This window comes from Molossus molossus, unplaced genomic scaffold, assembly GCF_014108415.1.
Source record: "Molossus molossus isolate mMolMol1 unplaced genomic scaffold, mMolMol1.p scaffold_m16_p_10, whole genome shotgun sequence".
Lineage (NCBI taxonomy): Eukaryota > Metazoa > Chordata > Mammalia > Chiroptera > Molossidae > Molossus > Molossus molossus.
In genome coordinates this window covers 57,257,502-57,275,102 of record NW_023425345.1, presented here as the reverse complement: position 1 = coordinate 57,275,102, position 17,601 = coordinate 57,257,502, and the positions used below count along the sequence as shown (strand labels likewise).

General features: G+C 33.3%; 1 protein-coding gene across 5 annotated transcripts in view; it reads left to right on the top strand.

The window, feature by feature from the left end:
- Positions 1–17,601, top strand: part of ZDHHC17 (zinc finger DHHC-type palmitoyltransferase 17) — a 101,557-nt gene that overhangs the window by 80,916 nt on the left and 3,040 nt on the right. For 3 of the 5 annotated variants that reach the window (XM_036250799.1, XM_036250800.1, XM_036250798.1), the window contains 7 exons: positions 3,760–3,884; positions 4,891–4,953; positions 7,113–7,206; positions 8,066–8,149; positions 10,689–10,846; positions 11,481–11,575; positions 14,321–16,610. In XM_036250799.1, coding sequence (XP_036106692.1) covers positions 3,760–3,884; positions 4,891–4,953; positions 7,113–7,206; positions 8,066–8,149; positions 10,689–10,846; positions 11,481–11,575; positions 14,321–14,459 — 758 coding nt within the window. In that variant the 3' untranslated portion in view covers positions 14,460–16,610. Of the gene's footprint in view, positions 1–3,759; positions 3,885–4,890; positions 4,954–7,112; positions 7,207–8,065; positions 8,150–10,688; positions 10,847–11,480; positions 11,576–14,320; positions 17,182–17,601 lie in introns of those variants that run through there. The other 2 variants (XM_036250796.1, XM_036250797.1) reach the window with 2 other exon arrangements.

Sequence of the window (17,601 nt, the reverse complement as noted above, 5' to 3'; positions counted from 1 at the left end):
TAAAGAGCCCAGATTAATTTATAATGGACACACAGAGGATGTTAGACAGGAAAGAGCCATGAGGTTAATGATACAGGATAATGATTAAGGTACAATGATAAAATAGCAGCAACTATCAGGGACTACCTCTTTTGCTGACCCCAGACTCCTTGCTGTTGTTTCTATCATCTTTCCTCATGTTGCTAGGGCTATGTATATAATTAAAGCTGATTAGACATGTTTTGAAAAATATAATTATAGTCAATTTTCATTATTCAGGGTAGTTACAATCTATCAAGTCGCTGCAAATACCCATTGTTTCTAGGGGGGGAAGAAGATTAACTTCCTTTAAGCTTTTGGTCGCAACATTTTTTTTTTTTTTTTAATAGAGTCAGAGGTGAGGGATGCAGAGTTAAAGAATGATGCATTTTATTATTTTTTTTCTTTATTGCTTTTAAGAGAGAGAGGAAAGGAGAGGGAGAGATACAAACATTCATGAGGGAGAACATCGACTGGCCACCTCCCGCATGCCCCCCCACTGGGGATTTGACCCACAACCTGGGCATGTGCCCTGCCTGGGAATCGAACCTGTGACCTCTTGATGCATGGGTTGTCACTCAACCACTGAGCCATACCAGCAGGCAACATTTTTGTTAACTGAATCAGTACATAACCTTGTTTTACATATGTTTCTGGTCAAACACAAAATTTAATATTTATTGTTGATTCATTAAACTGAACTCATGGGCAACAGCACTATAACCTATGCCTGAACAAAGCATATCTAACACATGTTTTCTCTGTAAGGCACAGCAGTTTCCTTGCACGTAGGAACATTAGATAGCACTTTAGCACTACACTTAGGAGCTATTTTAACAAAGTCACCAACAAAAAGCACAAACATGTGAAAAATATGACACCAAATAGACTGTGAAAAAGATATTTGTTTACAGTGTAAAGGTGAAACAAGAAGGCAGAGTGTCACCTCGTTCAACTCTGCTGAGAATGTGTGGATAGAGTGACTCATGTTATTTGCCATTTTGTGCATATACATAAATTACTGCAAAAACACCATGAGTATTGATTTTGGGGCTGCAAATAAATTTTTAATGAGTAGGTATGAGGGTCAGCTTTATGTTTTTTTATAATATACTTAATTTAAGTGTTTTTGTGATGATACTGCATTTTATATTGACATAAACACATTTTTATTACTATTCATTAAGTAATTATCACCCCATTATACACCTTATATTTATTCAATGCTTTTTGATTTATAGCTCTGACATATTTTACTTGGTTCTCAGAATAATTCTTTGAGATTAGAAAAACAAAATGCACAAATTATAAAGCTATTTTCTAACTGATGGATAAATTGAGATTCAGAGAAGTTGTGTGCCTTGCTCAAAGTCACATAGGTAAGTGATTATCAAGTCTGTGTAGAACCCAGCCTTTGACCTGAAACATGTATCTTCCGATGTTATGTTATACTCTGAACATAATCTGAAGTTCATAAACCTTCTTGTAAAGCAATATGGCAACCTGTAGAATGAGCTTTTAAAATATCCTTTGATCTCTGAATCACCCATAAGTAATCAGGGATAAGATCAAAGATTTATTTACTAGGATGCTTATCATAGTACTCCTATTATAGGGGAAAAATGGAAACAACCTAAATATCCAACCTTAATACAGGGATAGTTTTATCAGTTACACTACATATGGTATGGGATAAAATAGCCATTAAAGTGCTCGCTGATTCACTGTAACCTTGGACTACTTAATTAACCCCGGCCTTAGTTTTGTCATCTATAAATGAGGATGAGATTTATCATAGAGTTCTTGTGTAGCTTAAGTGGCACATAGCTCGTGACTAATAAGTGTTTTTTATTATTAATGTTAATAAATACATTATGATCCCAATTGTGATTTTGAAAGAAAGAAAGAAAGAAAGAAAGAAAGAAAGAAAGAAAGAAAGAAAGAAAGAAAGAAAGAAAGAAAGAAAGAAAAGAAAAGAGCAGTGCCAAAAATAAAAGAAGTTATCTCTGGATTGTGGGATAATTATTTTTTGTCTTTATACTTTCTATACATCATCCCAATAACTGAAATATTTGTATTTTGATCCAGGGCACCCGTCACCTGTAACACAGGTACTTAGGAAGCCAAATTTATAATCTAAAGATGTCATGTAAGTAGAGAATTAGACTAGAGGTAGTTAGATTATTGTAAGAGCTATTTTATCCACTTTCTAGTGTTTTCTGATTTTCATCAATAATAAAGGTTGTTTTAAACCTTTAGAAAAAACAACCATGGCATTGTAGAGAGTAGCTATTTCATTTAGTAAATTCTTAAAATTAGCTGGTCTGACCTGTTGCTAAAGCTAAGTTCAAACTACCATGTGGAAATGTCTAATCTCTACCTTTAAAGAAGAAGCAAAAAATTATTTAAGTTCATTTGATACTTAATTCCTGAATATTTCTTTCAAACCTGTAATCATTTATTGAACTGGTGATTAGTCCCTTGCAAATCTCATTTCTGGCTGTAAGAACCTGACATTTATTTACATGTTAGCACCTTTTTGAAACTGTTATAATAAGTAAAGTTACTGCCTGTGAAAAATGCCAGGATTCAGCATTCTTTCCACATAAATTTACCCAGCTTTATTCTCAAGAGATTTAGCTGTTGAAACAGCTGAAAATTTGACTTTGTATTTACTCTCCTCTGTCTGTACCAGTGCATTTTCTGAAATATAGATGGAGAAAGTTGGGCAAAATAGAATACTGGAGAAAGAGAAATCACTTTTATATATAGCAGATGATAATCACTTTTCTTCCCTTTTTTCACCTGTACTTTATGTGGTTATTTATTTAGTGTTTGGGTGTTTACCAAACAAATACAGGATTATTTTATTCAAGAAGCTGTTCTTTTTCTGTGCTTCATAAGAGATGTAAACATTGTGTATATGTGATAATGTCAAAAAGTCTTACAAAATTATTGTATGATACTTTCTTACATAAAATCTTGAAAATGAAATCTTATTATTCCACATTTTTGTATCTCAGAAATGTATTATTCTAAAAACATTGCTTTATTTTTCCTGTTATTTAAGTCTTGACTCCATTTATTTTTATAAATGTCTAGTACATATTTTGTGTTTTTATTAGAGAAATATGACCATAGAAACACTTTCTTTTTTAAGCAACTTTATAAATATTTTTTCTAAAATTAAGGTCAGTTTGAATGTTTTCAAAAAAGGCAGTGGAGAGAATTTGAAGGCAATCTTTTAAATATATGGGTATGATATCTGAAGTGTTTTGTTGCTATATAGAGATTTTAATGCTTATAAATAAAGTAATATGTTAATAACTTTGAACATGAGAAGTCCCTTAATTTTTGTCAAGAGAAATAATCATCATTTAAAAATGATGTATTTGATGAATTTTTAATGTATTCACTGCATTTTAAAAAGTAGATAAGTACATGATTTAAAGTTTATAAATAACTTACATTTTTTTAACAGTTAGTTATGGACATATGGAAAATGTATCTTTTGATGTAATAGATAAACCAACTTGTATAATAGATTAATAATCTGTTTTCATGTAATAAATAAACCAGCTTGTATAGTAGATGTAATCTATTCTGATATAACAAATAAACCAGCTTGTATTTTTTACTGGTAGGTGGTTTTTTTGTGTGGTAAAATTTTGTGGATTATTAGTGTATCTATAAGAGTAACTCATTTATCATTGCCTCTTTAGATTCCTTAACTTTAGGTACATCTCAACTTTTTATTTATCCATCTTCCATTCCTTGCCAATAGTGTTGCACTTTTCTACAATTTTGGGAAATCTTGGAAATCAGATCCAGGGATAATTAAAGCTACAGAAGAACAAAAGAAAAAGGTAGCAAGATACAATCTAACTAGTCACTAATTTCACTGCCAAATTATCGGTAGTTAATAGCACATAGTAGAGTATAAAGGAAGAAACTGTTATTTAGAATTTAAAGAAGTTTTGAACCAAACTGAGATGCATAGTTGTTGCTCTTGTGATGCCTGTCCTTATAATTACATGACATTTTATAATTTCATGTTTCTCTTATTTATAAGGCTACTGTGATTACTTTGAGGGGTGAATACAGTATTTTAAACATCTCTGTAAACCCTCAGCAAATTATATACATTCAATAGATGTTTGTTGAATGACTATAAATTAAAAGATCAATAAATTGGTTGATAGTACAGATACATCATCCCAATAACTGAAATATTTGTATATATGATCCAGGGCACCCCTCACCTGTAACACAGGTACTTAGGAAGCCAAATTTATAATCTAAAGATGTCATGTAAGTAGAGAATTAGACTAGAGGTAATTAGATTATTTTAAGAGCTATTTTATCCAGTTTCTGAAAACAAAACACATCCTGGTGAGTTATTTTTGCCTACAGTAGACTAAAACTGGCATGTTTTTATGACCTAATTTCCCCTTTTCTAAGCTACATAGAGATTGCTACTCTTATGTTATAGTATTCTTCAGACATTACTGCTAATAACTGGGTTGACGTGTTTTCTTAGTCATAATCCAGTTCTCAAGATTCAGGACTTAGGTTTATTTTCATGTCTTAATCATCAAAACCTATACAGACCAGCTCTTTGGGTAGATAACTTAGTTTTATTCTCAGAGGAATATTCTCATAACTAAGTTTAGGGTTTCCTTTTCATATATCCAAGAAACAAAATTTCTGTATTTATTGTGATGAAATAGTAGACATAAATGAACAAAATATTTTATTTGAGCCGAAAACATTGGTTAATTAAAGATGAACATCATGTTTATTGATTGATATTGATGGCACAATAGCTGTTCAGTTTTGAATAAAATATATATATATTTTTTTAATTCACAGACAATAGTTGAACTTGCAGAGACAGGAAGTCTGGACCTCAGTATATTCTGCAGTACCTGTTTGGTAGTATTTTCTTTCTTCATTCTTCCATCTGTCCTCTTCCCCTACCAGTGGCATAGAGGGTGTGGGGAACAAGGAAAACAGTTTCTTTCGCTGAGCATATTTCATGCCCTCCAAAAAGTGATACAAGAGAAAAGATGGTAAAACGATGTTTCCTTCCCAGTGTGTTTATTCCCCAACAGTAGAACTTGACTGTAGTTCTGATTCAGAGATGTCATTTATTTGTATTCATTCTTATTCTTTTTCTCTCTTAAAATGTAATTCAACAAATAAAAAACTAAGTAATAAAGTCTTTAAAATCAAAGGTTTAGTATGATCCCTAATACTCTTATTTTTCTAACTACATCAGTCTGTCTATATCAGAATGGTATGCAACTTTGAGAAATGTATTATCAATATTAAAAATTGTTAAAGATATATATGAAAGTAAATAATATTTACTAATGGAATCAGATATGGTAATGTTGACATTATTTATTATAGACATCAAATTTCTATAGAATAACACTTTTTTGTTTTTATTATTTTCGGCTTAATTTTTATAATTCTTGTGAAAAATCTGTAAATTACTACAATGGTTACCATGTTTTTCTGCATGGAAATTGAAATATCCTCAAATTGTACCTAAAACTAAATGTTCTTTTACACCTTTAAGTTACACACTACAACTAAACTAGTGTCTTAACATTTGAGTAATAATAAATTAATTAACTTAGTTTAGGGTTTTGGAATCAGTTTTTGAAACAGCTCTAATGCTACAGATTCTTTAAGTTGCCTCACTTAACATTCTTTCACCAAATAGTCATGATTTTGAATATTCAAAATATATACTGCTGTACTTTTGGTAGCAACTTTAGGGAGCTATTTTCAAGCATTCTTTAAAAAGGTTTCTTCTGTGCTTTACAATGGGTCACTTTACATGCCTGGCATTCTTAACATATAAAATGTATTTATAGCTTGCTGTTCTGTAGCAGTATTCTGTCCTATAAAGTCAAGAATGCACTGCTGATGTGTTTGCCATATGGCAAACAAATTCTTTATAGAGTCACTCAGTACAGTTTCATTGTTAAACAAATATTTAATGGCAAGAACAAGACTATTTTTGTCATACTAATTCTTATAGTGTGTTATCGTAAGGTGTGTACTTATGGATAGATAATTTGATGTAAAGTAAGAACATATATTATAAAATGATTCAAATAAATAAAATATTTGTCATTATATGGGTATCCTTCACTTTGATAAACAAGTCCTTAAGAAGACTCACCTAGATCACAGTTTTCTAAAAAAAATTACTTTGTAAGTGAACTGAGGAGACACTATATTCAGGAGCCTGTGTCAATCTTTAGTTCAGAATTCACTGACAAGTGAATTCCCGAACAGGAAATGTAGCTGAGGGTTTGTTTAATATATCCTACTGCTTTCTCTTAAGTGGAGCAGTCGAAATCGTCTTTTAACAGTTAAGACATTATAAGCACGATCTCCTAACTGCCTGTCAGAAGCTGAATAATATATTTTATATTTTGTTTTGCAAGCTTACTTACTAAGCTTCCTAAGTATGTTGTACTTTCTTAGATACGGCTGTGTATTTCAGTAGGGTTCCTGCTGTACCTGAATCAGGTCTCAGGAGGCACTGAAAGAGACGTGTTCACTTATGTTTTTGCTAGATGTGTTAACTTTGAGAAGACTCACATGAAATGATTTTGAATTCTAGAAGCTTTTATTCAATTCTAACTTTACCGTCCTTTTACAAAGAACAATTTCATTTTATTAAAGAACAATTAATATCATGACCATTCATCACAATAAATTTTTATTTAGAAGCCTAAAGAGTTGTGTTTTTATTATTCAGAAATTTGACAGATGTGAATTAAATATGCTGCCATTCTTCTAAACAGGAAAAAAAAACATTGGACTTTGATTCTTAATTACTTTTGCAAATTGATGGTTTTACTCCATTCTTAAGAGTTTATATTTTAGAGTAGCCTTATCCTTTTTAACTTTGTTGTTGCAGTTGAGATTTGTTTTATCTTTGGAAACCTTGTATAATCCCAAAAAATATAGCTTTATTTTTTTACAATTGTATTTTGAGAAAATAAATGTTCTGCTTTCCTCTCTAAAATATAGTGCCTTTTATAATCTTTTAACATGCCTATTAACAGATACGGAAACCAGTGAGGTCCAAACATTGTGGTGTATGCAACCGCTGTATAGCAAAATTTGATCACCATTGCCCATGGGTGGGTAACTGTGTAGGTAAGTTGTACTAATAATTTCTAAGTATATTGTTCATTTAAGTTATTCTGGGTAATACAGTATAATAATAAAGTAGATAGTGGAAAGTTCATTCCTTTACCTTACTGCACTCAACCCCTAATTATCCTTGGGTTGACAAAACAGCAACTCAGTTGAGAGGGGGGAAGAGTTTAAATCAGTGTCTAGAAAAGATTGATATTTCTCTATCAATTTTTTCTGCTGCCTACTGTTTCCTGTTTTCTTCATTGGATAATAGTGAAATTAAAAAAGAAGCAGGTAGTATTTTTTTTATTAAACTAGAGAAAGTAAGGCAATAAGAATATTTGAAAGGATACTATGTACAGAGGAAGAGGGGAATGACAAATAAGGACTCTACATGCTTCAGTGTCCAAGAATGGGGTCGTCTGAGGAGATGAACCACGTGATCTGAGAGATGGCCCTGGGGATCTTGTGAGGTGACAGCAGGGAAACATTACAAAGATTGTGTGACTCTCGTGGAGAAGCCTTTGAAAAGTTGGATTATAAAGTTTTTAAAAGTAAAGCTAAAATAGGGATATTTTAAAACTTACAAAGCAAACTGCATTAAAGCTTGGAATTGTGACTTATTTGGTTCATTGGGACTCTTGCCTTCAGAATGAATATCATTACAGTCATCACATCTTTGTGTGTAATTATAAGCATTTTTATATTAAGACTTTAATGAAAATATTTTCTGGAAGAACATTTTCTAAAATTATTAATGTGCATGCTAGTTGTCTAAGTTGTATCACACCTTTCAAGACAGTCTCTCCCACACCTTTGGTGTGTTTCCAGGTTTTTCTTAGTTGAAAAAAAAAATTGCTTCTGTGTTGTTCTTTAGGTGCAGGCAACCATAGATACTTTATGGGCTACCTGTTCTTCTTACTTTTTATGATCTGCTGGATGATTTATGGTTGTATTTCTTGTGAGTACAATTATTTTTTTCTCTTCTTAAAACACAAATGTTTGCATACTCATACTTACCATATTAACAAAAAATGATAATGACAAATGTCTTTAAAATAAAATTATGGTTCAGGGCATCTCACTGCAATGAAGCATAAAGAAAGAAAGAGATAATAGAACTATCAAACATGTTCAACATACAGTATAAGCAACAGAAATATCAGTTGACTGCCTTTTAATAAAGTGTGTCCCTGCCCAGCAGGTGTAGCTCAGTGGTTGAATGTCGACCCATGCACCAAGAGATCGCTGGTTCAATTCCCTGTCAGGGCACATGCCCAGGTTGTGGGCCCAATCCCCAATGGAGGGCATGCATGAGGCAGCCAATTGATATTCTCGCTTATTTTTTTTTTTTGTCCTCACCCGAGGATATTTTTCCATTTTTTGTACAGATAGAGTAGGAGGGAGAGAAAGGAAGGGAGAGAGAGAGAAACATCGACATGAAGGGACACATCGAGTGGCTGCCACCCGCACGACCAACCAGGGCCGGGGACAAACTGCAACCGAAGTACGTGCCCTTAGCAGGAACCGAACCCGGGTCTCTCCGGACCGCAGGCCGACGCTCTAACCGCTGAGCCAAACTGGCCAGGGCTATTCTCGCTTATTGATGTTCCTATTTCTCTCTCCTCCCTTCCTCTCTCTCTAAAATCAATAAAGAAAAAAAATAATTAAAAAAAAAAAATTAAAATAAATAAATAATGTGTGTCCCTGAAAAATGTGTTGGCTTAATAGGCTTTGGAAAACCTCTGGGTTAAATACATACATTTTAAACATCATTTGCTTGCTATACTCTATTGGTTTATAGATTTTATGGTTGTATTAGTTATTCTCTCTTACCAAACAGTTTGTAAGAGATATTTGAAGTTAAGCTTGCAGGGAACTTGAAGTAGTCTGAAAAGTAACATAAAATTATTTCCTACTAGAGAATACTAAAATGTATTGGAAGTTTCTCTTGCAAGAGTAAGTTGTGCCCTGGCCAGTTTGGCTGAGCAGTTAGAGCATCGGCACAAAGACCAAAAAGTCTCGAGTTCAATTCCGGTTAAGATGACATACTTTGGTTACAGTTTGGTCTCCAGCCCTGGTCAGGGTCGTGCGGGAGGCAACCAGTCGACATGTCTCTCTCACATCAATGTTTCTCTTTCTCTCTCTCTCTCTCTTCCTCTCTCCCTCCCACGCTGTCTGAAAATAAATGGAAAAATATCTTCAGGTGAGGAGTTAAAAAATACATATGTATGGTTTTTTATTGACTTTTTAGAGAAAGAAAGGGAGAGATAGAAACATTGGCTGCCTCCTGCACACCCCCCACTGGGGACCAAGCCTGCAACCTGGGCATATGCCCTGACAGGGAATCAAACCAGGACCTCCCAGTTCATGGGATGAAGCTCAATCCTGGCTCGAGTGAAGATTAAAAAAAAGTTATCATTCACTTGATCATATAGAAAATTATCATAGAGGAAATTATGGGGTTTTGTTGCATTGAAAACATAATTTAGAAAGAGTTTAAATGAATATATTAGTTACTATGCCTCAGTACTTGGTGGTACTTAGCATAAAGATGTATTAGATCCCAACTTAAAAATAAGTCTTGGAAGGATTATTTCCTGGTCCTACTCTGACAGATACTAATAACCTCTGTTATTGACCTAGTAAAACAGAAGGCTACATCCTCAAATATATGTATGTAGTATCCATCAAATAAAAACTATATATTGTCACAGTACATGGTTTTTTTTTTCTTATTAAAATTTTTTTTGCTTTATTGATTTTAGAGAGAGAGGAAGGGAGAAGGAGAAAGAGAGAAATATCAGTGAGAGAGAACATCTATTGGCTGCCTCCTGCATGCCCCCCACTGGGGATCAGGCCCACAACCTAGACTGGAAATCGAACTGACAGCCTCTTGGTGCATGGGTCGATGCTCAACCACTGAGCCACACCGCTGGGCCAGGGTTTTTTTTTTAAAGATGGACTGCTTCTCTTTCCATTTCTAATTTGATGGGGTTTTTTTGTTTTGTTTTGTTTTTTTTCCCATCACCGTTTGTCCCCTCTATGCCCTCTTCTACCTCCACTCAACTTTCTTTCCCTCCCGCTCCAATCACCACACTGTTGTCTATGTCCATGAGTTTTCTTTTTTCTTTTTTGCTCCATCATCCCCCAACAGCCTCCTCCTACCTTTTTTATTAATATATAATAAGATTATTTAAGAGTCTCAAAAATGTGCACTGAAAGTCATTAATTAAAGCTAGACTCTTGGGTCATGTTGTTTGGTTTTGGTGGGGAGATGAGGATGTGGTTATTTATTTATTTACTTATTCATTCATTCATTTATTTCTGACTGGGAATCAAACCTGCAACCTTTTTGGTGCACAGGATGATGCTTCAGCCAACTGAGCCAGCCAGCCAGGGCTTTAGACCATGTTTTTAAGTGATGCCTACCACAAGTGTCTGCGTAGGGTCCTTGGATGATTATTGAGTAAATGTGAGGACTTCTGTTCTGATTTTAGACTGGGGACTCCACTGTGAGACCACTTACACCAAGGATGGATTTTGGACATATATTACTCAAATTGCCACATGTTCACCTTGGATGTTTTGGATGTTTCTGAACAGTGTTTTTCATTTCATGTGGGTGGCTGTATTACTCATGTGTCAGATGTACCAGGTATGTGCAAGTGCATTATTTGTTCTATAGTGTACTGATTGAACACTCTTAAAAATTCACTTCTTTCTTAGAAGTGAATATCCTCTTTCTACTCTTACATTTGAAGGAATAAAACTTTAATTTACTTTTCCCTTCTATTTTTCTTCCTCCTCTCCTCCTTCTTCCTATTTTGACTTTGAGTACTATTCTTGACAGAACTTTTTATTTCTGTTTTTCCTGATTCAGATACTTCCAATTGAATATAATTATGAGCTTAGATTGATGATGCCATTAATTTGTGTTTGTTTTAATAGTAATGGGTTATTACCAACAAATGTCATTATTTGTCTTTTATTAAATTGAGGATTTTTAAAAAGCTCATTCTTACAGAGGCTGATGGAGAGGTAGTCTGTGTAAAGAGTGTCCATCTCTCATGTTCACAATGACAACTAACCTGTTTTTAAATATTTTTCCCATTTAATTAGCTACTTTTCATGGAGTTAAAATGATATTATGTAAATTAGCTTGATGATCCTCTCATGGAAAACCAAAACCAGACTTCATCATTTTTCTCTCCATCCTGGTCTTCTTGAGAATTAAGTTATTTACATTAAATATTCAGACAGTTAACAGTTTGCTTTCCTTTATCTCTTAGATATCGTGTTTAGGTATTACTACAAATGAAAGAATGAATGCGAGAAGATACAAGCACTTTAAAGTCACAACAACATCTATTGAAAGCCCATTCAAGTATGTACATATTTATAAATATAATGTTTTCCTTTGGCATATAAATTTCCTTACTAAACCAAATTCAGCAGTTTTCATCAAAGAGAAGTGTTTTGTTCAGGTATCACAATAGGATATTAAATAGGATTTTTTTTTTTACTTAGCAATATGTAAAATAGCTTATAAATCCTACTAAATTCTAGATATCAGCCAGATGTAGCATTGGTTAGTTTACCATAACTTTAGAATTCATCACATTAGCCCAGCTGTTGTGGCTCAGTGGATTGAGTGTCATCCCATGGACTGAGAGGTCCTGGTTCAACTCCTGGTCGGGGCACATGCTGGGGTTGCAGGCTCAATCCCCAGTAGGGGGCATGCAGGAGGCAGCCAATCAATGTTTCCATCTCTCCCTTTCTCTCTAAAAAATCAATAAAAACATTTTTTTAAAAGAATTCATCATATTAACTGTATATAAATTTGTGATACTTTTTTTTAATTGCACAATTCAAATTTTATTGATCTAATACAAGTATTTGATCTTTACCCTTTCCATCAATTTATAAATTTTCACTAAAAAATTAGTATCTAGAGAAATTAAATACGATTTTTTTAAAATACGGTCAGTTGAAATTTATATTTAGGGAAATTTTTCAGGCTCTGGGGCAACTACTTTTTCAGTACAAGTTATTAATTTTATTTACCCTCTGAATGACACAAAATTCCCAAATGCCTAGTTTTATGTATATTTCATTGAGGTATAATTGCCATGTAACATTATATTAGTTTCATGTGTACAACATAATGATCTGATATTTGTATACATTTCAAAATGATTACCACATGTGTCTAGTTAACATCTGTCACCATACATAGTTAAAATTATTTTTTCTTATAGTGAGAACTTTTAAGATCTACTCTCTTAGCAGATTTTGAATATGCAATACGATATTAACTGCGGTCACCATGTTGTACATTATATACCCAGGACTTACTTTATAACTGGAAGTTTGTAGATTTTGGTTCTCTTCACCCATTTCAACCAACCTCCCACCCCTTGCTTCTGGCAAGCACCAAACTGTTCGTTCTTTATGAGCTTGGGGTTTGTTTGTTTATTTTCCACATACAAGTGATAGCATATGGTATGTGTTTTTCTCTGTATATATTACATTTTTTAATTTGTTCATCTGTCAGTGGACAACTAGGTTGTTTCCATATCTTGGCTACTGTAAATAATGCTGGAATAAACATGGAGGTGCATTTCTCTTTTCAAGTTAGCACTTTTTGGTTTATTTATAAATACCCAGAAGAAGAATTGCTTGGTCATATGGTAGTTCTACCTTTAAATGTTTGCAGAACCTCCATACTGTTTTCCTTTAGTGGCCGCACTAATTTACAGACCCACCAACAGTGCACAAGGTTCCCTTTGCACCACTTCCTCACTAGCACTTGTTGCTAGTCTTTCTTTATAGTAGGCATTCTAAAAGGTGTGAGGGATAGCTTGTGTGTGGTTTTGATTTGCATTTCTCTGATGATCAGTGATGTTAAAATCTTTTCATGTCACATACTTTTTGGCCATTTGTATGTCTTCTTTGGAAAAATGTCTGTTCAGATCTGCCCATTTTTAAATCAGATTGTGGCTTTTTTTTTTTTATTGCTATTGAGTTGTAAGATTTCTTTATATATTTTGGATAGTAATCCCTTATAAAATATATGATTTGCAAATATGTGCTCCCATTCAGTAGGTTACCTTTCCATTTTATTGATGGTTTCCTTTGCTGTGCTGAAGTGTTTTAGTGTGATATAGTCCCACTTGTTTCTTTAGGCTTTTGTTTATGGTATCAGATTCAAAAAATCATGGCTGAGATTGATGCCAAGGAGCTCACTGCCTATGTTTGCTTCTATGAATTTTATGGTTTTAAGTCTTACTTTCTTTAATTCATTTTAGGTTAATTTTTGTGTATTGTGTAAGATGGTCCAGTTTTATTCTATCAATTGGCTGTCCAGTTTTCCCAACCCCATTTATTGAAGAGACTTTCCTATTCTTTATATATACATTTTAAAAATGAATTCCGTTTGATGCCAAGAAACAGTAGTTTCTTCATTATGTGAAATATTTAAAATGTGGAGTGTTACTCAGGCTACTTGCCTACCACCTTAGCTTTTGCAGTGCTATTAACTATTGTATGCTTCTGAAAAGCACGCAAGCCTTCAACTAAAGGCAAAAATAAGAGTCAGTTGGGTAGTTCTGAGAATTCTTCCTTAGGCACAATAGTTATATGAGGTGTGAAACAAGACTGCTTTTCCAAAGGTTCTCGAAGTTCTGAAATTCCCCGAACTCATCCTGGACATTTCCTTTTTTATATCATTATTTTAGGTACACTGCCAAATTTATGCTATGTGTATTTATTTTGTCTTTTACTTTCTCAATTTTGGATGTAGTTTGTTTCCTTGCCAAAGAGCCACCGATCAAGGAAAGGTTTTATAAAATATTACATGACACAAGAATGAAATACAAATTTGAATAACTTTAAGATACAATTCTGTAACCCATTAAATTAGCAAAAGAGAAAGGAAAAACCAGAATTGGCCAAGCTGTGAAGAAACATGAATACACATATATTTTAATGAGTCATAAACAGGTTCTTTCTGGCAACTAACCTGGGTTTTTAAGTTTAGGGAAAAAATATATTTACCACCAAAATTATATTAAACTCATATATTAAATCATTGTTCTAATACATTTTTCTTTTTTGTTTTTGTTTTTAGCCATGGATGTATAAGGAATATTATAGACTTCTTTGAATTTCGATGCTGTGGCCTCTTTCGTCCTGTTATCGTGGACTGGACCAGGCAGTATACAATAGAATATGACCAAATATCAGGATCTGGGTACCAGCTTGTGTAGCGACGTCTTTATCTTATGAAGCGTATTGCTAAGTGGTGCCTGAAAATTGTGTCTGTCCGTGTCTCTCTCACACTCGAATCCACATCCTTTGAACAGTAGCATGCTATATGTAGGGCTAACCGTGAATTTTACAGTCTTTTTTTCAACACTTTTATTAACAAAAGTAAACATGGACAGAACACACTGCCAGTCCCAGGAAGAGTAAAGATCTTAAAAGAATTTTAATGGTTCTTAATGTGGGAATTCACAACATACTCAACTTTTTGGTTTTGTTCTCATAACATTTTTCACAAAAAAGAGTGAACTTATTCTGTTGACAGATAACTAATCAGAAATGTTTGAGTCTTGCTAAAACTAATTTATGGTATACAGCTAAACTTTATGGTACAATCTACTAATAGTATTGCATTTAATTTCACAAGAATTATCTTAAATTGATTCAGACTAGTATTATGTACGTTTCAGAATGTACATGTAAATACTGTGATGAAAATCATGTGGTTTTATTAGGGATCTTCTCTAATGTGTCTTCAAAGGCACAAGAAAATAATGTTCACCAAAAAAAAATGTGCTAACAATATTATATTGCTCTCAGCTGTTACAGTGCCGGTATATTTCTGGTTTAGTGAAATAATTTGTAGTAACCTTGCTCTGAGATTTTACGGTCTGATAACAAAACACTTGCATGAGTATAGTAAGTCATGCTATTTTGTTCAATTTTAAAAGCCCTACTAAGTGCATGATACACCTCATACAATGTATACTATCACACACTATCCAGGAAAGCATAAATTAGAATTTAATTTGATGTGCAAACAGTCTCATTATTAACAGTTAAGGTGTTTTCAAGAAAAGGCAGAATAAGTTAATGTAAAATTCTCAGTAACAGAGAAATGAATATACTTTTTAAATTCTGAGCTGTAAAATAAAGACTAAATGAAGGAGTTTAGCTAACGATGGAGCATGATCCCTGTATATAGCACATCTGAATAAAAGAAAAGCTCATACTATATTCTAGTTTTAAAAATATGACCTATCAGAAAGAATTTAATTCCCAAGTTTAATTTTTCAATATTGAATGTTTTTAAATCTGTTAATGCCGTTATCTGAATTTCAAAAAGATTTTATTGTTAAACGTGATAATGCACTGATCAATTTTTGTTGCAGCATATTCATACTCATGGTGGTCTATCAGTCACTGCTTCCATAAATATTGTTTACAGAGTGAGACTTGACTTAGTCCTCTTAAGTGCTGTAGCAAACTGTGGTTCGAGCAACCTGTGGGAAACCGTGAGAGGGAATGGGCTGGGGGAGGGCGGGAAAAGTGTGGTCGGACTGATGACAGATCCTAGGCCAGTGTAAAGATTGTGTATCTGTATATAAATAATTTATCAAATAGTTTTCTGTGTCTGTATGTGTTAGTGTGTTTAAAGCTGCTCATTTCATTTTTTCCAACCAAAAGAAAAGGGAGATAACTAATGAGCTTCTAGTGATATTCAATATTGCTGTTAATAGGCATTTTACTCTGCAAGTTCACTGCATGTCTGATGCTTGGTAAAATTAGTATTCCCTTTAAAATGCAGATTACAGGTATTAAAGCAATCTAGTGGTATACTCGCCCCTTGCCTTAGTAAGAGGAGCAGTGAAAATGTACATAGTTGATGTTCAGTATTTCCAAGTACCATTTTTATATAGTAGTTCCTTTGACCATAAGTCGCACATCAGAAAGATTACCCTTAGTATATGTGTTTTAATATTAGAAAATTGGCATACATACTTTATATTTGAAAAGGGGAAGAGATGGGTGTGGGGTGGCATTAGCATTGTGCCATTTGTCAGAGTGTGAATGAAAAAACTGGTTAACTTTACAAATGTCTCTGCTAGTTTTGACTACTAATTGAGGCAAACTTTACATAATTTTTAAATTCACAATTATTTATAAAAGCCTAGAATTTGTTTTAATTTTTTTGTATTTTGAGCCACTTCACATGAAGACTCAGTTGCAATTTTTATTGAATACATTTTTATTAACAGTCAAATACTATGGTGGTTTTCTAGTTTGGGTAAGAGTGTTGTTACCATGTTCTTTGTGGTGCAATATTCTTTTCAGTGCAAAAGAGATGTCTTTCAGTTAAATAGAAAAAAAAAAAACCCTCTACATTATAATAACATGGGAAATATTAGCAATGTTAATGCTTTAGTACTAACCATCTCCAAGTACTAGTGAAAGCTGTGACTCGGAAATGGTCAGTGGTCAGGAGCCAGCCGTGCAGCGGCGCACCCTCTGAGGAAGAACTTCGTGGGTGTTGTGTATGGAACCAGCTTAACCCTGCTTGAAACGTGTGTGAAGGTGAGCCTCTGGGAAGTAGTTCCTGTCAGTTTAATTGGACACCTTTAACAAACAGGGACTTACTTTTCAGCTCCGAAACAGGAACTTTTTCTTCGGAGTTTCTTTTTTTTCCCCTTCATATTTTTGTTGTTCCCAGGAATTTTTTTGAAATATTAGTAAGAATAAAATAGCATCATTATGCTTAAGCCATCAATATTTTTATTTTATATTTCCTTTATTTATAACTGTGCCAAGTATTATTTTGCTACTTACCGTGTTACTCTGTGCAAAGAAGAACCTGTAAAGTGTTTAATAAATTAGCTCTCCTTACATAAATTAAATGTCAAAATTTTGTAAAATATTAATCAGAATAAATATTGACTCTTAGGTGTGTGCTTGCTTGTTATTTCGCTTGATTCACTTCAAGAAATTGGTAAACACTGGTACCTATGAAAAAAGATTTATACTTATATCTGAATCAACTAGGATTCAATGGCAAGACTAGAAATTGGCAAAAGTAAAAGATGGTGGTGGCATTCTAAAAAAAGTTCCTCAATTTTATGTGTATTTGTGTGTGTAATTATTTTTTTAATAAAGAGAATAAACTTTTCTGTAAGAATCTTGGATTCTATGGAGTTAATTAGGATCCTCTGGGACTGTATGAATCTCCAGGTTTTAATATATTTAAAGACATGGTAGTGAAATATTAGAAAATTAAACCTACCAAACATTGATATTAATTACTCGAAAAGCTATGCATGACAAAGAAAGCTTCTTTATTTGAAAATTTTAAAAAGCAAAAATTGCCCTGGC